This window comes from Balaenoptera acutorostrata, chromosome 20, assembly GCF_949987535.1.
Source record: "Balaenoptera acutorostrata chromosome 20, mBalAcu1.1, whole genome shotgun sequence".
NCBI lineage: Eukaryota > Metazoa > Chordata > Mammalia > Artiodactyla > Balaenopteridae > Balaenoptera > Balaenoptera acutorostrata.
In genome coordinates, this window is record NC_080083.1 from 44,428,485 (window position 1) to 44,452,875 (window position 24,391).

Sequence of the window (24,391 nt, forward strand, 5' to 3'; positions counted from 1 at the left end):
AACATCATTTTTAAAAGCTGATAATACCCCTCGCCTAACAGATCACTCTCAAAACAAACTCCGTTCCGATCCCCTTTTCATGCCATTTTAGTGTCCAAAGGATCACGTTCACGTGGGCAGCAGAGAAATGCTGTCCCCATTCAGAAACTGTTTGCAGATATATCATGTTACTACTTTTGTGAAACCTTTGTTTTCCCATCAGGGACTTGAATTTTATGATATTTAAAAGCCAATGAAGTATTTGGTCATTATCTTTTGCAGCAATAGACAGGCATTCTTTGGAGTCTGTTGCCAACCAGAAGAGTCCCCTGGTTGTGCTGCATGAGACATTGTTTCTGAGATACATCAGCCATATGTGGAAAAGACTTTTAGCCATATGCCCAGGTCCACAGAGAAGAATTGCTGACCAGCTGACCTTGCTGGGAAGCCTTGCCCTTCTGCACTTCACACAAGACTAAAGGGTTATGATATAAACCTTCCATCGCAAGTTATAGTCTAACAATAAGGAAAAGAACAGCCATAAAATGTTACCAATAACTGAAGCCCCTAGTCTCCAAGCATCAGATCCACTTCTTATCACACAAGCAAAAAAAACCCAAGTTTTCTGATGGTACTTCTGCTTCTACTCTTTATCCTCCCATCTCCACTTAAAAGCTGCTTTGGATTAAACCATTCATGCATAGGAGAAACTCTGTCTCAGAAGAACTAATGGTTTAAATATAGACTGTCATGGGAACTCCAGGAGGTTGTCCACTGTGGGTGATGGCATCCATTTCCTACGATCTCGATTGGCAGGCTTGGTTCTGAGGGGGGAAATTGTTTAGCAGCACCACCAGGGATGGAGGGAAGGAGGAACAACCACCTGAAAATTTTTCATCTCCTTCATGGAATATTGGTGTACAAACCCAAAGCAAACTTGCCAATGATTTTTTGACAAAAAAAAATACCAAAGAATCCTGAAAGTATGACTTAGCCTCCCCCTCCCCACAGGAAAGGAACCGAGGATGACCATGATCAGAGCTGAGCTTCAGGATGGAGTGAGGAGGGGAGCACCTCTGCTGGCAGGATATCCTCGATCAGGCAGGTGTGGGGGGGTCCCACCCCCCCATTTTAAATGGAGCTGTTGTATTCCACAGAGATTCCTGAAAGTCTGATCTTCGTTCTGCAGATGTGTCGGTCATCTTTATCATTAATTATGGGAGACATGCTATCAAGGAAAAGTGATGTAATAATTGTAAAATTAGCACTGGAATGAGGGTCACAAAATCTGTTTGCTGATTCCATATTTGCCACTACTTAGCCAAATGACTTTGGGCAAATCACTTAACTCTTAAAACTAAGTTTCCTCAACCATAGAATTAGGAATTGGATTTAGATGTTCTCGAAGGTCCTTTACAGCTTTAAATTTATGTGATTATGCAGTAACCACAATTATTTTTTAAAACCTCTTAATGTATGGGTATTAAGCAGAAGAATATGTATATGAATATATGTTTCACATTTCTTTGGTGTGAAAATGGAAGTATTGTTAAGTTTTTCCTTTAACCACTGAGTTGTGGTGTGAAGAGGATGGTGGGGAGGAACAAAAAACAGGAAGGTATTTTGATCTTGCCCCAGAGTGTACACACAAACGGGCACCTGCAGCTGCTTGCCAAAGCCTTTTTTTTTTCTCCTTTTAAAGAACCTATGTTAGGGAAAATAAATTCTGCTTCCAGGGACAACTTCATGGAGCCTATTTACAGATTAAGAGTCAGCTGTGTGAACATTTCTACCAGAGCCAAGAATCCACAATTCCTGGTGGATTAGTGTTTTATGTATCTGCCTTGATATTTCGAAAGGGCTTTATGCATTAGGCTCAAACTCAACTCGTTTATGTGCTGCCAGTAATTAAAATGTTCCACCTCAGAGTGCACAAATGGTTTATCCTTCTTTGTAGCATGGCGTCTGTCTCAGGAAAAAAGATTTTGTGACATTTCATGGCAACAGTCCCAACATGTTTGAGATTTCAGCTAAAAGACTAGATGTATTTCGGTGTGTAGTCTTCAGTACCTCACCGTATTTCCGTAATCCTGGACTCCAAGCTACACCAGGTTGCTTATACCCATTGTGAAAGAAGAGCTGCTTATTATATTCTTGAAATATCACACGTCATGTTGACTCTTCAGGGGACAAAAGAAAGAGCATTTGGAAGCAAGGATTAGTAGGAGAGAAAGCTAGGGAAAGCGAGCATTTCTACCAGCTTAGTGGGAAAGTCTTCAGTGAAGAGACCAACTCCTGCGCCTTAAGATAGTGAAACTAAGGCCCATCCCACCAACCTGGGGACTCTGTAAGTATGACCCTCATTTTCTCTGTGAGTAATGGATTTTCTGAATGATTTCCATCCTTCTGAGGTCAGTTTTCTGAGTGGGGCGACCACTCACACAGGCTGCACTTTTGTTGTCGCATTCTGAGCCTGGACTGGGACATGTCAAGTCCAGAGAAAATGTATATGTGGAAACTCCACATTCTTAAATCTTGAAGTTGAACCAGGTGGTATGTAGTGGTTACCACAACACAGGTAAACACTTACTTCTGCAGGCACTCCTTATTCTACTTAACCCCCTCCCTTGCTGGGGGTGGGAAAGAAGGTAAAGGAGAACCTTAGCAAGATGCCTAGAAAGGAGGACCGAGCAAGATTCACATCTGACCCTGCTGGACGGTGAGGTCCCCTGGCAGCTTCCGACAGCACGTTTCCTTTCTCAGCCAGAGTCCCTGTGAACGTGAGCCTCCTAGGTCTTCTCTCTCCATTTCCCACCAACCCTCTTATTAGCCAGGCCCCCACCACACACCCAGGAGGCCGAAATCTGAGGAACAACCAAACCCGTGAAAAGTTCCCTTACAGCCAAGGTGGCAGAATTGGGATGAGGATGGAAAAGGCCGAGAGCTGGCTCTCCAAATGTTCCTTATCGCTATTTGAGTTGTTGCATAGGTGTTCCTCCTGGCAGAGAACTAAACAGAGGTGTCTCCCCCATTACCCTGCACCAACACCACCAGGAAAAATATGTTAATAAATCCACCAGGCTTTAGATTCCCTAAGTCATTCTCCCAAAAAAGATGTATTAGCCTTGACACAGATAAGCTAGCTAATCATATGCTTTGTTACCCATTCTGAACTGTTCCTGACTCAGCTTCTGACTTTGTCAGTGACAAAATGTCTCACCTTTTAAATGCAAGGCTTAACATTTTGCCAGGCCCAGAAGTAAAACGACCTCAGATTTCTTTTGCAAAGAGAAATGTTTAAAAACACAAAATTTTACTCAGTTGAAACACTGTGTTATTAACAAATCTCACGTCAACATAACATTTTTTCCAAGTAGCCTCTGTATCACTGTTCTTATCCTCTGCTTTTTTCCTCCTGCTAAATGTGAGATTTAGAATGTTTTCAGGGGAAAAAAGCAGTACTTCTGATATATATCCCAGGACAGCCAGTAAGACTGTAATGGAAATGTTAAATGTTTAGTGTTTGAAGTCCTAACTTTAAAGTGTACTCCACTATGAGTAGGTATGTTGATCTCTAGTGGAGATTTGGAAACTCTGTGATACTTAAGATTTGAGTTCTCAGAGTGTCCAGGCTCTTTGACAAAGACTCAGAATTAGGAGTTTGAGCTCAAGAAGAGAAAAGAAAGTGGAGTGATGAAACTTTTGTCCTAGAAAATAGAATTAGGCTGTGCAGAAGACAAGAGATACACAGTGATCTCTCTTATCTTTTAAAGAATTAGGAGCTATTTTTGTGCTCAGACAGAAAGTATAGTTCAGAGAATCTCTATAGGCAGAGTACAGAAAAGCAGAATGATTTGGGATTTAAGTGCCTGTAAAGAGGACAATTTTGACCTGAAACCAAATACTAAACCTGGGTCATCCCAGGGAAAGGACTCTGTTCTCTAAGCCTAACAGACTGAACAGTTCTGAGAATGATGAATGAACCCAGGGTCAAAGACTGTGGACTTGGAAGAGCCTAGAAGAGAGGTGTAGGCTTTCAACTTGTATGAGCTCATAGCACAAGACTGTACCTCTGTTTACCCAAGCTGTATATAGCGTGTCCCACATCATGCCAGCAACATGAGAAACAGGGGCTTCCCTGGTGGCGCAGTCGTTGAGAATCCGCCTGCCAATGCAGGGGACACGGGTTCGAGCCCTGGTCTGGGAAGATCCCACATGCCGCGGAGCAACTAAGCCAGTGTGCCACAACTACTGAGTCTGCACGCCACAACTACTGAATCTGCGTGCCACAACTACCGAAGCCCGCGCGCCTAGAGCCCGTGTTCCACAACAAGAGAAGCCACTGCAATGAGAAAGCCTGCGCACTGTAACGAAGAGTAGCCCCCGCTCGCTGCAACTAGAGGAAGCCCGCACGCAGCAACGAGGACCCAATGCAGCCAAAAATAAATAAATAAAATAAATAAATTTATAAATAAATAATAAATTTTTAAAAATTTTTTAAAAAACATGAGAAACAGGTCTTTGCACTTTGAAGAAGCTGGAGGCAAGTTTCCTCTGAATATTACAATATTGGACTGTCTTATATGCTGATATTGAGTAGTTATTTGAAACTGGAATGTTAATGTTTTGATTTTTTAAAATGTAAGGACATAACAATATCTACCTCCCAAGGACATTGTGAGGTTTCATGTAATTTTGTCTATTAGGTAAAGTTACTCTGTTTTTTGTGGGCGTGGGGGCGGATTATGTTGTATGGTTGTAAATTTTCCACTATATGTCCTGTATTTGGATTTAAAGACATGGAAAATATTCAAAGACCATACTAGGACCGTGATAGTAATTCACTTGCCAATGAAGGCAACTGATCTCTAACACACATGTTTCCTTCATGTTGTTTTAATGCCTAAGAGTAAAGAATATGCTGAACCTTAGAACCAATCTGTGTGAACCACATGGTACAGATACTTCATGGCTTTGAAGCCAGGGAAGTAGCCTAGCTTTGCTCCCTCACCATCTTACAAGCCCTCAACCATGAATTCTTCAAGCGATTTAGAGTTTCCTCAAATGGTCCTCACTCTCCATCTCTCCATCGACCCCACTCGAGAAAGCCTGGAGAGCAGTCCCACGATGCCACCCACCTTCTCCCAAGCCCATGCCATGCATCTGGGGGACCTACTTCATTTTCTGAATTTGGGTGCAGCTTTGCTTCTTCTCCTCCTAAAAAGACTGAGAACAGACATTTTGACATGTTAGGAAAATGGGGCAGCCTTAAAAATGACTGATCCCATTGCCAATGACTCATTTACACAAGGACTTTTCCAGGTTAGCAAACAAGGTCCTTTTCGGTGGGCCTGCTTCTGTGGGTTCACAGAAACCAAATTACTGTGGGTTGCAAAGAATTAGCAGGTCATTTGAAAAGCAGACATCCCTTCACCCAGACTGTGGTTTTGCATGCTCAAGTTCTCAGTCTGTGAGCTTTAGTGAGGGATCATTTTGGCTACTGGAAAAACCATAGTTTATTTTAAATTTCTGGTTGCCAAAGCCACCACATGTGTGGTCTGTGGATGACCCTTGTCTGCAGAATGACGGGGCGGGGGCGGGGCAGAGAAGGGAACGTGGTTTGGGTCTCAGGGTGGCCTTCCCACCAGGAGTGAGGGAGAGAGAACTTGCCGAGTGGTTTTGACACAGCCCTGTGCTCATAGCACGCTCATCTGGGTTTCTCAGAAATGCCCTCCCTGCCCAGCAGTGACCTTCTCTCTTGACTCCTCTCGGATTTTACCTGGAGTCTGACCCCTTGGAGCACTGTAGTGCCCTACTCCTCTGTAAAGACTGTGTAAAGAATCAGCTTCTGAAATGTAGCAATGCTAACCTCGCCAGAACCGCCAGAACCATAATGAATGCATTCCCGCATCACAAACAACCCTGCTGATAGTTTTCAAAGTTTCTTTATTATGTTTGATTTTTACACTGAAAAATAAAAAAAAAAATACTGGTGTGTTTAAAATTAGTCATTGTGCGTGCCTATCATTTGTCGTTGCTGCTGTCAGAAAATGGAATTAATTCTGCCCCTAGGAATATTTTCTTAATTTAGCCCCTCTGGCTCTTTATAAAGTTCAAATACCTAGATAAACAGGATTATCATTGAAATAAAACATCTTGCCTGATGCCTTGCTGAACCTGCCGTTGGTATCCTGCTGCTGGCCCCCATGTCCCCATGGTGGGGTTCTGGTTCCACTGGCCCTTAGTTCACTAAGGGGACCTGAGGAGGTCGGGGCCTGGACGTGACAAGCTCGACAGATTGGGCACGGTGTCTCCCAGTTCCAAGACACCAGCCCACCCTCCCTCCCAGCAGGGATCCTTCCTAAAAGATAGGCAAGTCCTGATTTTTCCATCTCTGGGGTCTCAGAAACATCCACACTGAGAAACTCAACTTGCAGTTGAACTCGGCCACATTGAAATGTAGTCTGTAGATACTTGGAGGCCCGAGCCTCAGGCGCTGGGGGAAACTCCTAGGAGAATGGCATCGGGATCATGTGGCTCTCTTCCTGTCTTGATATCCTCTGTTTTCTCTCAGAAGAGGTCGGAAGAGAGTCTGAGGGGTGGTCTGGTCTTCTGCTTAGCCTCATCCAGAACACCTTACCTTTCCCCTCCTCTGTGGAAGAGGCAGGAGGAAGACGTTCCTGAAGTTGGGGACTAGCAAACGCGGGGCCAGGTCGGTGGCAGCTTTCACTGGCTCTGTCTTCAGCACCATCCCCCTCCCTTCAGCACCCCTAGACCGCCCTGAGACTCTCCAGCCGGTTTTCCAGTCTCAGCGCTAAGGCCAGGGAGAGAGGAATAGCTTTGCAGCCTGCCTGTGTACTGGAGCATTAAATACATTCAAAAATAGCCCCTCAGGAGCTGATTTTCAGCCTTGGAGAGGATGGTCTGTGGCCTTCCCCATCCTCACTCCCTTCCCAAAGCAGAAGCAGCTCCGAGAGAAAAGAGGGAAGCAGGGAGACTCCTCTGCTGACGAGAGAGCTCGGCAGCTGGCTGGGTCTGGGATTGGGGCTGAATGGACTTCCTTCCAGCTTGACGATAGCTTCCTTTACTATTTCTTGGCAACTAAGTTGATGCTTTGGTGGGGGGGGCTGGTGTTGGAAGCCACCCTACACCTGCACCCTCCCCCTCCCCCCATCCCTCAACACAAGCAGGCCATTCACCCAGGCTGCGGTGCAAACCTCCACCTGCAGGCAACTTCCACCCGAGGGCAGGTAGGGGGACAAGACCTAGCTCCCTTCCCTTCCTCCCATCCCCTAGAATCCAGAGTCTGAGGAAGAGTGGGGGTGTGAGAGTTCTGGGAAGGCCAGGACCGCTGAGGACTGGTAGAGGAGCTCCTGCAGCCAGGACAGACACAAGGTCGGGCTGCAGAGCATTCCCGGTCAGACAGTTGTTTGCATAAAAGCCAAAAGCCACTGCACCTGGGGTGGGGAGGCCTCTGGGGAGGTACTCCCTGGCTTGGGGGAGATGGGGGAAGGAAGGTGTCATGGAAAGTCCCTGAAGGACACGGGGTGTTGAATTTGCTGCGGTTTTGTTTTTAACTCTGTCTTGACCTGTGAAGTAGGCAGCTGCCTCCCTTCCCCCCCAAATAACAGAGCTTCCCCCAGAATAACAGGAACATACCCAAGGAAAGAGCCTGCAGTGGAAAGAATGGAGGTTAGAGGGCCTGCGGGTGATGTAAATTGCCCCCCTTCCCCAGGACTGAGGGGGCAGGAAGGCCCAGAGCAGCCTTTTCCCATCACCTCACCTTTCCCCTCAACCCCCAGCCCCCCAGGTCCCCTGGCCCAGAAGAACTGCCTAGTCAAATAAACCACAGCCCCGGGGGTGGATGGGAACTAGGGGGGGCAGATGCCGCCTCCTCCCCCTGGCTCATCCTTCCGTTGGCTCAGTCCCTATGCTACCCCCACTGGAATCACATTCTCAGCACCTCCACCTCCCTCTCACTCACAAACCTTACCTGCCCTCCCCTAGACTCCTGGGGTGTGTGTGTGTGTGTGTGTCTGTCTGTCTGTCTGTGCACTGGGGGAAAACAGGCAGAGTCAGTGGATCCAGCAAAGCTCTGTAGTCTCCATAAAGCAAATGCTGGCCTTGTGCAGACTCCAGCTGGGTACTTGGACTCCTGGGTCCCAGTCCCAGCCCTGCCACTCTCTGGGTGACCCTGGGCACTTTGCTTTCCCTCTCTGCACCTTGATTTTTTCCCTGGAGTCAGGGATTTCTAAAGTTCTTTCCAACAGAGACAACCTGGCCTCAACCCCACTGCTCCAGCCAGACTTTTCCCATCATCCAGAAACAAGAATAGGAGAGAAAGAAGGTTCTGCCCCCTCTTCCTTCCCTCTTTGGGAGGGAGGTGGGGCGCTGGAGCCAGGGTGATGGCGGCCTATGATTTTCCCAAGTGGTCGTAGAAAACCGTTCTATAAAATTCCAATCCCGGTCCACAAGCTGGGGGTGGGGAGTGGGGACAGGGACGGACAGTGGAATGGTGGGAGACTCTGAATATGGGCAGTGAGGTTGGGTCTGAATCCCGGGCCCCTGTCCTCTGTCAGGACGTCCTCTTAGCTCTTCGTGGACTCAGACGCCAGATTCCCGTGTTGGGGGTGCCTGGGAGAGGAAAGAGAAGGCCGGGTGGAGGGGGGAAGGAGTGCGGTGCGAGGTGGGAGTTGAGGGGGGTGTGAGGGGAGGGGCAGCGGCACTTCTGAGAAACAGCTCAGCGTCTCAGCAGCCCGCAGCCTAACCCCCTGCCTGCGGCTTCACAGCTCGCTCCTCCTGCCGCCCACGCCGCTCGGGGCCTCTCCGGGGGTCGGCAGCCCCCGCGGAGGCGGCTGCTGCTGGGGAAGAGCGGTAGCTCCGGGGACAGAGGAGTGGAACCCGTGGGGCGGGGAGGGGGGATGGAAAATGGAGGAAGGCGTGGGTCGCGTGACACCCCAGGAGTAAAAACCCATCCTTTACTCGGGGTCCTGAGCGCTGGACCTCGGCGAGCCGTGTGTCCCCCCTCCTTCCCCCCTCAGCCCAGGTACTCTCCCATCACACCCCGAGCAGGATCCAGAAGTGAAACTGCTCAGGGTCACAGCCCAGCGCCGCCGCTGCGCCCCGCCCCGCCCTTCCGGGCACTGAAGCCTTGCAGGATCTCCCAGCGCTCGGGCGACTGCAGGGGAGGAAACTGGGGGAGGGGAAGGGGAAGTGCCCCGCCGGGCAGTCTGCAAAGCGAGGCCTTCTCCCCTGGGGGTGCCCGCTCGTAACCACAAATGGGAACCTCGAGAGGCGCGGACCTTAACAACGGGAGCCGAGGGAGAGGCGCTTGCAGTTCCCGCTACTGCCACTGGGTGTCACTGCAGCCGCGCGGCTGAGCCGGCTCGGGGCAGTCGGGAGGCGGGGGAGAGGGTCCCAGGGAGCTGGACCGCCGCGCCCGCGAGGTCCTCCCTGGTCTTCGCCCCCGGAGGCCCCGCGGTGCTTGGATGCAGCGTTCAGACCTCCCTCCACCCGCCTGGTCTCTAGAGGCCTTCACCCAGCCCACCGACTCGCAATGAAGAGCAAACTAATCCCCTTGCCCCGCGACGGATGGGCTCATGGCTGTGGCGCCGCGCGAGCCTACTCCCGCTGGCCCGGGGATCGACGGCGCATCTTCGGCGGCTTCGGCGGGGCCGGGTCAGCTGAAAGTCAGGCACCGCCCCCCCAAGCGCGCCCCCTGGCGAAGCCGGCGGGCCTTTCAGCCTCAGAGGCGGAGGGGGCTCTGTCGAGACAGGTGCCCGCAGCTCCGCGACAGCTCGAGCCCGTCGGCGCCGGCGACCGCGTGCAGGCCGAGTTGTTCCGGGGGGAGAGGAGGAAGGAAGGGCTTGCGGCGGGTGCAGATCACCTTGCGCACGTGTTGCGGAGCCAGAGCGACTGTGGGATGGGTCCCCGGCTGCATCCTCACTCCTACTCACCCAGCCGCCCCTTCCCACCCCCAGCTCATCCCTTAGATGTCTGGGACGGATGGCTCAGCTTGGGAGAAGGGAACCAAAAGGTGGGAACCTGTATCGGACTGATGGATGTAAGAGGAGAGGGGAGAAAGGAGATACCCTGGAATCTTTTGGAAAATTGGGTATGTCTGGTAGGAATGCGCACTTCTACCCTGTCCTGGATCTAACTCAGGGCGCGTGTTGGGCAGGTAGATGCAGAGGAACAAGTCCATCGGCTGCGGGTCTGTGGGGGTACAGGTGGCCCGTTCTGTCCCCGCGTAGAGCTTCCCCTCACACTCCAAGGTCACAGGGCCCAGCGCCACTACAGAGACCTTAGAGGGATCCACGTGGTGGCCCCAACAGAGTGGCATTGGCTTCCCACTCTCCCTCAGTCTCCCCAGAACCACCTCAAGGTAAACCCAATCCGAGTAAAAACAAACTGCTTACCATGAAAATACACCTACGGCTAAACAGCCCTCCAGGTGCCTGGGAAAGAAAAACCTGCCCCTTCCTTGGGGCAGATGCGGCCCTGCAAGAGGACGCTAGAAGCCATCGTAGTTCAACCCACATGAGATTGAATTTCAGGCCTCATTAGGGCCTGGTACAGCACAGCCCTTCTCAGCCCAAATGGTACCACTTCCCAACACCCCTTCCTGTATGGAGATCATGAGGGACCCCTGAGCACCAGCCTCAGCCTCCAGGATCACCCACTCCCCTGTGGTTCTTGATGCCAGTCTGCAACATCAAACTTCCCCAAGATCCGATTGTCTCTTTTGCCTCCTCTCGCAACTCCCTACCCCAGCTGAAAGCTCTGTCTGAAGAGACTACTGCACACCTCACACCCAAGCCCCAAAGCTGAGGTTCTGCTACAGACCCCCACCACTCCCCGACCTCTGTGCAAGTTGGACCAACCCCTGACCTCTCTGGCTCCTCTTTTCTGCCTGCTGGACCAGATAAGTGGTTCAGTAGTGGAAGCCTTTTTTCCAAATACACCATGAAGCCGAACTCCCAGATATAAAGGCAGTGCTCCCTCCAAAGCTCCCCAACCTGCCCCCAAACCCCTGCTGGAACCCTTGAAAAGTGCTCATGTAGACAGTTCAGAAGAAAGGATCTTGGGGCTTCCCTGGTGGCGCAGTGGTTAAGAATCTGCCTGCCGGTGCAGGGGACATGGGTTCGAGCCCTGGCCTGGGGGGATCCCACATGCCGCGAAACAACTGAGCCTGTGCACCACAGCTGCTGAGCCTGCGCGTCTGGAGCCTGTGCTCCGCAATGGGAGAGGCCGCGATGGTGAGAGGCCCGTGCACGGCGATGGAGAGTGGCCCCCGCTCGCCGCAACTGGGGAAAGCCCTCACACAGAAACGAAGACCCAACACAGCCAAAAATAAATAAGTAAATTTATTTTAAAAAAAAAAAAAAAAAAGAAGAAAGGATCTTTCTGAGTGTCCTTGGGCTCCCCTGCCTCTCTCCTTTCCTCCCTCCCTCCCTCCTCGGTGTGTCTGGCACTGGAGCAAGAGGAAGGAGCCAGGCAGGGTCACTGGCCTGAGGTGGAACCCTCAGGCCTGCGCCAGGAGGTCCTCCACCCATGAACTTGGAGGCTGCATAGATTTCATTGACCAAGATGTCTGGGGAGCAGGGAGAGAATGAACTGGCCAGAGTTTTGTCTGTATGACCCTCCTAGGACATCCTAGGAGACATGGGCTCCCCTAGAATCATGCCCACCTTTTCCCAGAGTCCAGAAAGTTGGCACCGGCCCTCCCTGCCCTCCATACCTGAGCAGGCAGGGAGGCCGGTCCTGCGGCCACACCCTCCTACAGGCCCAGCTGCTGCCAAGGACAGCTCTGCACCTTGGCGCCAGGCTCACAGCAGCCACACGAGCCCCAGGAGCCGTTGTCTATGACGTACTACAGGCCTTTTAGGGCCAGCTCCCTGCATATGGCCCTGCATCACCCTGTTTCAATGCCTGCGTCCTCCTCAGCAGGGGGAGATATGGAGAATTTCCTTTTCTTTCCCAAAGTCTTTTTCTGGTTTCTGAAATGTTCTTTAACAAGCACATTTTTAAAGATAATCAAACCCAATAACTTAATATTGAAAAGACATTATCTGAGGCACTAGCCCCTACTTCTTCCACCTGCCCCGCCTCCTTCCACCAGCCCAGATTTCCTCATAACCACAGGCCTCCGCTATCCAGCACTGCAGCTCTCCTTGGCAGTCCCTTCTGCTGTCTGGCCTCTGTGGGTCATGCTGCATCCTCAGAGCTGGGGAATCTTGCCCTGGTCCCTCTGTGAGCTGAGGGGCCCTTGTCTCCCACACTCTCAACTGCTGCCTCTCCTCCAGGAAGCCAGCAATCTCAGCCACTCACCAAGGATGTCCAGCTGCCGATTTCCAGTATCCAGCTCAGGGCTGAGCCAGCTGCTACCTCTAAAGGCCCCCAGCAGTCCAGGTCCCTCATAGTGGCACTGAGAAGGAAGGGGGCAGAGAAAAAAGGACAGGGCAAGGAAGGACTGTGTTCACCACTCACAAGATGGGCTGAGTCTGACCTCTGTCCCTAACTGTATGTATGACCTCGGGGGGGACTCTCTTTGAACCTCAGTTTCCCATTTATAAAATGGGAATGATCTCTGTCTCACATACTCCAATTAGCTGATTGACATAGAAGGGCTTTGTCTCCTGCCCTGTGTCTTTTTTTTTTTTTTTTTTTAAGTAAGCAGTAATTTATTTATTTATTTATTTATTTATTTATTTATTTATTTATGGCTGTGTTGGGTCTTCGTTTCTGCTCTAGGGCTTTCCCTAGCTGTGGCAAGCGGGGGCCACTCCTCATCGCGGTGCGCGGGCCTCTCACTATCGCGGCCTCTCCCGTTGCGGAGCACAGGCCCCAGACGCGCAAGCTCAGCAATTGTGGCTCACGGGCCCCAGCCGCTCCGCGGCACACGGGATCCTCCCAGACCAGGGCTCGAACCCGCGTCCCCCGCACTGGCAGGCAGATTCTCAACCACTGCGCCACCAGGGAAGCCCTGCCCTGTGTCTTTTAGGCTGTGAGGGGACACTGTGTCCTGTTTTTTTGTTTTTTTTTTTTTCAAGAGAGCTTTTTTTTTTTTTTAACATTTATTTATTTATTTATTGGCTGTACTGGGTCTTCATTGCTGCACCGGGTTTTGTCTAGTTGCGGCGAGTGGGGGCTACTCTTCGTTGCGGTGCACGGGCTTCTCATTGCGGTGGCTTCTCTTGTTGCGGAGCAGGGACTCTAGGCATGCGGGCTTCAGTAGTTGTGGCTCGTGGGCTCTAGAGCGCAGGCTCAGTAGTTGTGGCACACAGGCTTAGTTGCTCCACGGCATGTGGGATCTTCCCAGACCAGGGATCGAATCTGTGTCCCCTGCGTTGGCAGGCGGATTCTTAACCACTGCGCCACCAGGGAAGCCCTGTGTCCTGTTTTTATGCAGCCTAAATCCCTGGACATGCTTAAGAGGTGACTCATTGTAACCCCTTTACTCTCACCCCAGCCTGGACCCCTTGCACCCATGCTTCCGAAGTGGCCCTGGGCATCTGTGGCCAGCACACAGCCAGTACCAGCCAGCTTGAGCCCGAGGGGCAGGCACTGATAGGATGGTTCTGGGAACCGTGGCAGGTAGCAGGTGGAGGCAGCAGGTTGCACTGGTCCCTGCCTCCTTAAATCCTGCTAAAAAGAAACAAAATCTGCACCCTTCTCACACCTGGGCTGCAGTAAGTTCTTCAGGGTAAACCCCGGAAGGTTCCAGGCTGAGGATGGATGAGGCCTTTCTGCCCATCTCTGTCTGACAGGCCTGGCTCCCCAGCCTGGGTTTAGCCAGGGCTGGGGATGCTTCCATCACGAGTGGCTGCTGGAGCTGCCAAGCCTGGCCCAAGGGCTAGCTGGCTGTAGTGGTTGGTCCTTCTCAAGGTCACCTCAGGACAACACCTCCCATCAGCCAGAGGGCTGCAGAGAAGGGAGGGGGCTCTCCAGAGGAGGACCCCCTACAGGCCACTTGGGAATTCCACCTGGAAGTCAGCCAGGCAGGGGCAGGGGAACGGCCCAGACCTGGCTCTCCCACTAACCGATTTGGGGCAGTTCTCGAGGAGGAGTCAGTTTCCTCACCTACAAAATGGGATCCCACCACCTCGTGCCCAACCAATCTCAAAGATTTGGGGAGAGATCCTACATTAAATTTTTTTAAATTATTCTAGATTTCCAAGCTTACACAAAATTAAAGAATAATTTAGTGAATCGCATGTACCCATTACCCAGCTTCAATGTCAACTCATGGTCAACCTATGACTACACTCACACTCTCTCCCCTAACCTCTGGGTTATTTTAAAAACAAAGCTGAGACATCATTTCACCCATAAATACTTCAGAATGAATCTCTTAAACGTATAGACTTAAAAAAAAAAATCACAATACCACTATCACCCCTTAAAAAGTTAACCATAATTCTTTAATATTATCAAATATCTCATCAGAGTTCAAATTTCCCCCAATTGCTCATAAATGCTTCCTACAGTTCTCTAGTTTGGATTTGAATCAAATAGGTCAACACATTACATCTGCTTGATAGATGTCTAAATTTCTTGAAACCTAGAGAGTCCCCATCTTTTCTCTTCCTGTAATTTTTGGTTGTTGAAGAAGAAACTGGGTTATCTGTTCTGTAGTTTCCCAATCTGGATTTTGGTAATTGTATCCCCATGTGTCATTTCACGTGTTCCTCTGTTCCTTTTATTTCCGATAAACTAGTCATTGGATTCAGGGAGCTTTATTTCTTGGCAAAAATAATACCCCATTGAGGTTCACATGTGTGGAGGGAGGGTCTATCTCTTTGTGATCTGAAGACTGAGCAGCAGTTCAGGTGTTACCAGTCTGATACCTTTCTTATAAAGCTCCCCCATCATGTAAGAGCTGAAACTATAAAACTCTTAGACAAAAGCATAGACTGGTATGGGCAGTGGGCAGAAGCCAGACCCTGCAGGGTCTATCTGGGCTGAAGTGGAGGCATGGGGGAACAGGCAGAGTGATATTTTGGAAAGATCACTATGGATGTTGAAGGACAGACTGGAGAGGGAAGCCAGACTCAGAGGGCTGAGTGCTGTGGGATTCCATTTATAGGACTTTCTGGAGGGCGTAGAACCAACTGTAAGGACAGGCAGCAGACCTGGGGTTGGGGAGGAGGGAGAGGGTTGACGGGGCGGGGGGTGCGAGGGTGCATCACAGGGACCTGTTGGAGGTAAGGTAACAGAGCCATTGTGTGCCTTGGTGGTGGCAGATCGTGCGTTTCTCAGGACTCCTTATCTCGCCAGGTAGCCCAGGACTTGCCAAGGACACGGATGCTGTCTGACTCATCTCCAGCTCCCAGGCCCTGTTGGAGTGACCTCCATAGCTTTAGATCCTGTCAGGAAACCTCACCTGGATGACAGTTCCCTGTCCATTCATTCATTTAACAAGCAATCCTTGGGCACCCACTATGGGCCAGGCTCCATGCTGGGCACCGGAAGCTCTCAGATGACCAAGAGGACCTCAAGAAACATCCAGGCTTGGCCAGCATGTGGCCTCGATCCATCCGACACATTCTCAAGGCCTTGACTGGTGCCCACCTCTCCTCTCTACTCCACCTAACCGTGCCTTGCCAGACAGAACTCACCCCTGTGAGTACCAAAAAATAATCTTTATTGTCACTAGTATAAAACAGAGATCAACTGGCCTCTCAGTCTGTACAAAGTGTGGAGTGTAAAGACCACCTGGGCTGCCCCCATTTCTCCCATAATGCCCTGCCCCAGAGCAGCGCCATGAAGGGGAGGTGCCCACCCAAGTGCCTTCCCTTAAGGAGAAGTTAGGGGTGGACCGGGCGGGGAGCACTTTCGGCCTGAGGGAGGCCAGGAGCAGAGGAGAAAACCGGAGTGGGGGAGCCCCCAGCCATTCATGATGACCCTGGCCCCACTTTCTGCCCCCTGCGAGTCCACCCTAGGAGCGGAGGTGGGTGGGCAGCCCAGAGTGCGCTGAGACGCAGGCCTGCCCGTGTGGTGGTCAGAGGGCCACGCGGGTGCAGCAGTGGCGCAGCAAGCAGGGCAGGATGCCGCGGTTCAGCTGGTGGAACTCCACAAGCTGCAGCAGGTCGGTGAAGCGAGTCTGGCCCTCGTCCATGCTGAAGTACAGGCGCCCCTCCTCCTCGCTCTGGGGTGTGGCCATAGGGGGTGGGAGGTCAGGGAGGGGCCCGGGGCCGAATGAGCTCCCTCCTGGGCCAGGGCTGAGGTCCTTACAGCTTGAGCAGGAGGAAGGAAAGAGCGGGAGACCCGAGGCACACTGGGGGCCAGGGTGGGGAGGGGGCCTGGTGAGGAGGACGGGTTGCTGGGAGTCCTGCATCTCCACTGCAGCAGGAACCTGGGACTACTCACCGGCAGGATGAGGTAATGTTTGACTTTCTGCACATGGCACAGCGAGAGGACAAAGCCCTGCGGGTTCCGCTGACTCTCTCGGACGAGGAACACGCTGCCAGCAGACAGGGCAATATTACCCGAGGACACATGGCTGCCACCTTGACCCAGGTCTCTCTTGTCCCCGGCGCTGCTGCCCTGCCCAGCCCTGCCCCTTACCCGTCTACCAGGCCCTGCTGCCCGATGAGCCGCTGGCTCTCCTCGCGGGAAATGCGTCCGTGGAACCAGGGCTGGGTGCGGTGGATGGCTGGGGTGAGGGAAGGCAGAGGGGCGGTCACTCCAGGGCGGGGACCCTCATTCTAACCCCCCCCACCGTGAGGAATGCGCAGAGAAGCCATGGCAGTCCCCACCCCTGGGGACGGCGGGCCCTCACCCACCTGCACTGAGGCTCGTGCCCGAGCTCGGGGTGGGCAGGCTGAGACGGTGGTTCGTCTTCTTCTGCAGAGCAGTGGGGGACACGGGGGGTCAGGGCGTGGCTGGGGTATTACCAGCCCCTGAAGAATACAGAGACTCCTTCTGCAGCTGGGGGCCTCCCCTCTCCCCTCGCTTTCCTCTTCCCGCTCCATGGAAACCCACGTGGAGAGCAGGTCCCCAGTACAAACCCTCCAGGCCTGGGCCTCCTCCAGGGCGGCACTCAGAGCTTCCCGGGGGTTCTCGATGACACGCCCGGCGTGGCCAGAGAAGTCCATGGCCACCAGGGTGTTGTCTGAGACACTCCTCTGCAGATTGGACAGGATGGGGGGACGGGTCAAAACAGGACCCAAGTATCCTCGGCACGGGGCCTGGGTGCCTCCCCCATCTCCCCACACTAACACCCCTGGGCACACTCACCAAGGGCGGGGAACCCACACAGGGTGGGCGCAGGTGGCGGCACAGGGCCTGCTGATAATTCTTATACAGCTGCACCCCATACTGGGGGGTGGAGAGAGAAAGAAGGCCGGAGGTCAAGCAGGTGCTGGGAGCTGGGCTGTGGGCCCCACCCCGACCCAGACCAGAGCTCCCCAAGAGCAGGGCTACATCTCTGCCCCTGGATAAGGGGCTTTCCTGAAGCCAGAGCTGAGACTCCAGCCTTGGACCAAGGATTCTGAGAGAGCAAGGTTGTGATGCCCCCTCATTCTGGAGACTTCCTGAGGGCAGAGCTATAACCCCTCCCTCATGCCAGGGATCCTCAGGGCTGGGCCAGCCCCCCAAGCCAGTGCCAGGACCGCACCTTGAAGAGGCGGAAGGCGGCTAACCAGCAGGTGCGGCTCTGTTCATCCTCACTGCAGAAGATGCGAAGCCCCTTGTGGCCATTTCGAAGCTTGTTTGGCTGCGGGGAGAGGAAACTGGCTTGTCCTATATCTGCCTTTAGGACCAGAGATCGTCTCCCATCTCCCGTCTCCCATCTCCATGGGGCAGGGCAGGGTGCAGGGAGAGGAGTCTGGGGGTCCCAGAGGGAGCTTAGAAGCCCCAGGTAGGATCCTGGTGCCTGAGCAGGTCCTGCTCTCTCCCAGACCAGGCCAGGCTCTTCACCTTGATACAGAAGCCAAAGTCTGTGGGCATCCCGTAGAGCTTGCGGCCCTGGGTCACCACGTACACGTTGGACTCATTCACATCTGCTACATACTGCAGGTGCCTCGGATCCTGCACAGCACAAGTGAGCAAGACTTGGTAAAGGCAGACCCTATCCCCCATCACTGCCCCCCTAAGCCAGCTGGGGAGAATTCAGGCCCAGAGAGGAGCAGAGAAGTGCCCCAAGTCACACAGCACATAGAACTAGAGTCAGGACTTGAACTCAGTTCACCTGCCTCTCCCACTGCTAACTCCTGAGGCAGGTAAGCTGGGAGGGAAAGAGGAGCAGCTGTGGGTCTCAGGGCCTAGAGGGTGAAAGGTCCAGGAGTTCCAACAGAGAAGGGGCAGCTCCTAGAAGGACCAGGGATGGGGTATCTGAGGGGCTGGGGCTGTCACCCTCAAGACCTCACCTTGGAGGTGCCCTTGGTGGAGTAATAGAGACCAGACCGGCGTAGGAAGCAGAAGAAGCGTTTCCAAAGCTTGCGTCCTGACCCCCGTAGCTGCAGGAAGCCTTGGATCTCTGGGAAGCTGCCTGCATTCAAGAAGTTCTGAGGCCAGAGGAGAGCAGGGTGAGAAGCCTAGAGGTGGCCACACACACACACACAGAGGCCTTCCCAGGACCTGCCTTTATGGCAGGAGGTGCTCCACATACATTTATTGTCTTCATTTAACAAAGAAACTGATGCTCAGGCAGAGAAAGTGACTTGTCACTTAGGGCTGTGTTGGGCTTTCCACCCCAAAGAGGGAAGGCACAGGCTTAAGGGCCAAGAAGCACTGCGCATTCCTGCAGAGTCATGGATATGCCGTGAAATGGGGGTGTCCCCTCACCTGGATGAGGTCTTCGTGGGATATGCCCGTGTGTGCGTCCAGACAGCTAGAGACCATCTTTTCTGGGAACAGGGAGTGCTTGGGGAGAAAGGAGCCAGGAGTCAGGGACTGAGGGTCCAGGGTGGGGATCAGGGTGTCCCGGCGCCCAGACCCCACCCTCACACACACTCACTGGGGTGCTCTTGAACAGCTCGTACTTGGCAAAGTTTTTCCGGAAGAGAAAGCGGCTGTCTCCGCCGATGGGCCAGGCAGCCTGCACTTCCGCCACCGACTCGTGGTCCTCCAAGACCCGCTCTAGGGTCAAGGGCAAAGAGCAGGGGTCAGTGGAGACCAACGAGGCCTCCCGGCTGGGCCACCAGCCTAGCCCAAGGTGTGAAGCATTGACTCCCGGGCCAGGCAGCCCCCTGCACCCCAACTCACCCAGTGCTAGGTGGGGGTGGCACTCCACCAGCCCCCAGTTCTCGTCACTCAGGGCATGAGAGCGCTGCACCAGCATCTCACACACGTAGCGAGCCGTGGCGCCCGCTGCCACCTCCACTGACCGGCAGGCCCCATCTTCGCTGTACACCTTTATGACCTGTGCCCCAGGAACGGCAGAAGACTCGGGGAAGGGCAAAGGATGGTTCTTTCCCTTCCCCCGTCTGCTCTACCCTCAGGGATCCCTGACCAAATCCCCCCACCTCCTCCGAGGCGGCACTATATCCACCCCTGTCCCATAGCACCCCACGTTCCCTGCCTTCTCTTTCCCAGGACAACTCACATGGGGGCAGCTGGTGTCTCGAGGGAGCAGCCCCCTTGCACTGGAGGGCCCCCCAAGAATGGGGGTCTGTGAAGGAGGACTGCAGAGCTCGGGGAAGGGGTTGGGGATGGAGGGTAGAGAGGTTGACCGCAGCTCCTCCTGTCGAAGAAGTTTCCTGGGCGGTGTTGGGGGAAGGAGGGGGGAGTGAGGAGTTGACTGCAAGCTTCTGTGCGTTACCCCGGCGCTGACCACTGCCCCCCGGCCTCCCTCAGCTGTCACCCCATTTTACCTGCTGGTCGGAATGGGCAGAGGCTGGGACCTCTTCACCTCCCCAGACAGAAGAACATCGGGAGGCGGGGGAGTCCCAGGAGGGGTCCCAGGGGCCAGGTACAGGTCTTCTGAGGAGCTGCTGAGATGAGGTGGAGACAGACCCAGCTCCATGACATCTGAGGGAGAAGAGGGGGCTGACACAGCTGCTCTTGTGCCCCTGTCCTAGGGAGAGGGGCCAAGAGGACCCAGACCTCCCGACTTCACCCTGCTGTCAAGGTGACCCCGGAGTGTACACAGCACCTCCTTGCTCCCCCCTAACTGGCATTCCCTGGAGCCTTTGAGGAAGGGTAGATTGTGCCCATTTTACTAAAGGGGACACTGAGTTCCCGAGAAGGAAGCATGGTTGCCCCATCACAGGTGAGCCAGGGAGTGGAGCCCGGCTTCTGGGCTCCAAGTCCAGCGCCCTTCCTTAGGCCCAGGGTGCCCGGGGCAGAGCTGTGAGGCCCCCACCACAAGCCAGGCAGCAGCAACAGACTCCACGACGCACAGACGGTCTGGGGCTCAGGGTCTCGGTGTCACCCTTTCTGAACGTGGGGCACTCACTCCTCTGGGCTCTGTCCCAGGTTTTTCCAGTGCTTTGTTGTCAGAGCCTGTTGTGGCAACGCCTGCCCAAGTGCTGAGTGATGCACAGAAGGGGAGAAGGAGGTGCGGAAGGACAGGAACCAGGAGGGCAGGAGGCGGGCTCAGCTGCTGTGGGAGGGAGAAAGCCAGCCTGGGGGCCCTGGCCCTAGCAGCCCCCAAACCTTGTGTGCCTTCCCCCAGCCCCTCCTCCTGCCTAACTTTCTTAAGGCCTCAATGCTGAGCTACTTCCTCTGAGAAGCCTTCCTGGATTTTCCACATTCAGACTGAAGGGCCCCCTCTCCGCACTGTGCTGGGGCCTCTGAGCCAATTACTGTGCACCTGTCTTATCCACCCACTGGTCTGAAGATGCCCGGCCACCCCAGGCAAGGCCAGGATCTTACCCATGTCTTATCACCCACAGGCACTACACAGGCATCCTGGACGAGTAAGGAGAGAAGAAACGGGGCAAAGAAGCCCACTAGCAGGTAGAGGCATTGCAGGCCCCTCCTCCACAGGAACCAAGACCCTTTTGGCTGGGCTGAGACCTGGGAGGACCTGGGAGGACTCACAGTTCAGGCCCCTGCTTGCTCTCCAGACACTGGGCCAGTGTTGTTAGGTGCCTAAGAAACCTGGGATTGATCTCCCCAGGATGAGGCAGGTCCCCAACCCTTAAGTGAGGGCATGAGGAGATTTTGGGGACAGGTGAGTCAGGGTGGGGTGGGACAGCACTGCCTGGGGCTCTCCATTCAACCTTGACTCATCTGCACAACTTCCTGGCTTAGGAGAAACACAAACAACCCTTCCTCTACCCACCCCCTCCACTCCCGCCCCCAACCTACTGGCCTGGGAGGAATGGGGGAGGGGCCAGGAACAGGATGGGGGAGGGGGAGGATGTGAGGGGGGGCGCTGAGGCTCCTCTGACATCATCTCCTCCTCCCCACCCTTGGCCTAACTCCAACTCCTCCAGCACAGGTGGCACCTGCAATGGGCCCCAGTAGCCACCACCCAGCCCAGGAGCCCCCTCACCCAGGAGGGAGAGAAGAAAGGCCTGGCCTGGATTCAGAAGCCCATCTGGAGTGGAGCTGACCTCTCAGGGGTGCCCCTAGTGCACCCAAAGTAACCCAAAGAAACATGCACCGCTCCTTCTCCTGTCTGGGGCCCAGCAGACTTTCATTCTGCTGCTGCTGCCCACACTTAGCACCCAGGACTCAGCTGGCCCATGGGGCTCATCCTCATCACCCCTGGGGGATGAGGGTCCTTCTAATTAATACACTCTCCTGGGTGTCCTGGCCAGAAGTGTACTCAGGAGCAGGAGTAGAAAGTCAAGACACACAAGAGGACAGACACAGACAGGCAGACAGGGAAAGGTCAGGAGAGAGAGCCAGGGAGGGTCCTGCCAGGAAGGGGAAGACACCCCCACCATCGAACATCAAGAGACACCAGCACATCAACACTCCACTCGCACCCCTGTCTAACCTCTGGCAGACAGCCCTGGTGACTTCGAGGAGGACTAGGGGAGGGGTTGCAGGAGCGACCTCCTCCAGGAAGCCAGAGACCAACAGTGGGGTGGTCTGGGACCCAGAGGACTGGGTCCTCCCCCATCCCAGAGGGAAGAGGAATCTGGGCAGCATTTGGAAGGGAAGAGGGTAGATTTAAGTCAGACTAGAGTCTGGCCTCTGTGGGCAGGAAGGCTGACTCAAGATGGGTTTAGCCTTCAGATCCCTCCACCCTGCTCTCCAGACCCTTCTAAGGCAAGACAGGAATGGGGCAGTCGGGACCAAAGAGAAGAGGGAGCCGGAACGGGGTCCTAGCTGTCCCGCTTGGGCAGCCTCCACCGCCATCGCCAAGAGATCTGAAGCTTTCAAACTGGGGCCCTGGGAAGGTTATACTGAAGAAATCGACCCCCCAAATCAATCTGTCCCCTCATTACTGCGAATCCCAGCTGCGGCTTCCCCAGTAGCCTCTCGTGCCCTGGCGGCTCCGGCCCCACCCTCCTCCCCGTCCTCCAGGCCTTCAGCCTCCTTGTTTACTTCCTGAATTTTGCCCCACCTGGCTGGCCCCGAGGGCGGGTGGCAGGGCCCAGTGTATGAGGCTCGTAGAAAACAAGGCCACCTTCGGTACCTCCCAGGGTGGGGGGAGGGGCTGGAAAAGCCGGGAGGTGGCGGGAAGGCCCCGGCCTGGCCCAGGACCCCACGCCCCGCCCCCATCGGGTTTCAGTGTTGGGGGGAAAAGGCTTTACCCGTGGGGGAGCCCTTAGGGTGAGGGCCCAGGTGAGGAGGCGGGAAACCCCTAGATGACCCGGAGCTGCGGGGAGGGCCCCGGACCCTGAGGCCCCGCCCACTCCCTAACTAGGGAAAAAACGCCCAATGGGAGTCAGGGGGGCAGCTCTTTTAAAGTTTAATTTGGGAAGAATGCTAGAGTGTCTGCGGAGTTAATCATTAAAGGCTGCTAGACTTCACGGGGGGCCTCCCCAGCAGGATATCAGGGAGAGAGGGGAGAGCAGAGTCCAGGACAGGCAGACCAAGAGGGGGCATTCTTGAGAGGCAGTGGGTTGCAAGGCCTGACAATGGCGGGCAGGTGCATTCTCCATCCCCAACGCGCCAGGGAGACCCAGACTCGGACCGGGTCTTTCCTCAGTCTATTCAGACAGACGAGGCAGCCCTCCCCGCCCCGCACGCACACACACTCTCCCCAGGCCCCACCGAGCTGCAGATCCCCCAGCATCTAGCCCTCCAGCCTGCCGAGACCGCTTCTTTCTGAAGCCAGAAGAGACCACCCCCCGCCCCCCGGGCCTGCCCCACCCCCACCTTCCCACCCGAGGGCAGGGCCCTGTGTTCCTGAGTCAGGATACAATCCAGAGACGGAGCTCTAGCAATTAAGAGAATCCCTCTCCTTTACTGCCCTCCAAATTGGAGGGTGCCCCGCTGCCCCCGCGGAGACGTCTGTCTTTAATAAAGACTTGGGGGGAACTCAAACTGGGGTCAAGTCAGACTGAGCAAGGGAGAGACCTGGGGCAGCTCCTTCGGTAGTCGGACTCCTCTCCTAGCTCTCTTTCTGGGAGTGTGGGGAGGGGCTAGTTTCAGCGGGAAAGCCGCGTCTCCAGGGGGAGAGAATCTGGTATCTTGCTTCCCCGGCCCCATCAGCTGGTTCGTGAGTGTGTTTGGGGTAGGGGAGGTCAGGGAGGGGGAGATGCGGAGAAGGACGAAGGAATAGGCAGAACAGGAAATAAGAATAGGGAAACACTGGGGGTAGATGGTGAGGAGGGGACGGGATGGGAGACTGGAGAAAAAGAGAAAGCGAGGCCGCTAGAGCAACACAGCAGGAGGCCGAATCTTCTTCCATATTGATCCTGCATCTGCCGGTGCTTCCCGCCCCCAAGATGAAGTGTCCGCTCTGGTCCTTACCTGGACCCTGGGTGTTGGTACACCTGGCTGGGGCCACCGGTTTAGGGAGGGAGACTCCAAGCCCTTAATTACCTGTCCCCCTCCTGTCCCCGCCCTTGGCCTGACATCACTGAGGGGGGAAGGGGAGGGAGAGCCAGGCGGCCGCCCGTCCTGTCCACCTGGGCATCCGGCCAGCCAGCTCCTGGCCCTGAGACTGGCACAGCCTGGGGCCCTGGTGCGGCTGGTGGTGGGAGCAGGTTGTCGTCTGGGACCGATCTCGGTCCCCTTACCTGGAGGAGCCCCGGCACGGCAGGAGTAGCAGGACACAGGGTTCGAAGTCCGGCTCTGTCTAGGAACATCAGATACCTGGCCTTGATTTCAAATCCGCTCCCTCTTCTCTACAGGTGGTAGGAGGGTGTCCTGACTTTGGACGCAAAAGTGGGGCCAGGCTGAGCTTCTGTTGTCCAGGCTCCTGGCCCAAGGAAACAAATTATCCTGGGCAGGTGGGGGCGGGGCCTGAAGAGGAGGAAGCACAGGAGGAGGGGCGGGGACTCCCTGACACTACGCTGGCTGGGATTGTTTTTGTCCTTCTTAGCAGGTGCCAGGGGAG

The 24,391-nt window shown here is 54.5% G+C and overlaps 1 protein-coding gene across 5 annotated transcripts; it reads right to left on the reverse strand.

Annotated features, from left to right (window-relative positions):
* Positions 1 to 14,521: 14,521 nt before the first annotated feature.
* GRB7 (growth factor receptor bound protein 7) lies at positions 14,522 to 24,391 on the reverse strand. Of its 5 annotated transcripts, none has more exons than XM_007177565.3 (16): positions 24,072 to 24,391; positions 20,381 to 20,527; positions 19,797 to 19,953; positions 19,529 to 19,682; positions 19,189 to 19,345; positions 18,941 to 19,062; positions 18,769 to 18,846; positions 18,351 to 18,488; positions 17,902 to 18,012; positions 17,600 to 17,698; positions 17,221 to 17,301; positions 16,992 to 17,108; positions 16,767 to 16,827; positions 16,549 to 16,636; positions 16,351 to 16,444; positions 14,522 to 15,317 (listed from the first exon to the last, which is right to left on the reverse strand). In XM_007177565.3, the coding sequence occupies exons 3-16, from the start codon at positions 19,946 to 19,948 to the stop codon at positions 15,237 to 15,239; spliced, it is 1,533 nt and encodes a 510-aa protein (XP_007177627.1). In that variant the 5' UTR covers positions 19,949 to 19,953; positions 20,381 to 20,527; positions 24,072 to 24,391; the 3' UTR covers positions 14,522 to 15,236. The 5 variants fall into 5 exon arrangements, with proteins under 5 accessions (XP_007177627.1, XP_057393041.1, XP_057393039.1 ...); XM_057537056.1 differs by lacking the exon at positions 14,522 to 15,317 and adding an exon at positions 15,442 to 16,129; XM_057537057.1 differs by lacking the exons at positions 14,522 to 15,317; positions 24,072 to 24,391 and adding exons at positions 15,442 to 16,129; positions 23,803 to 24,063.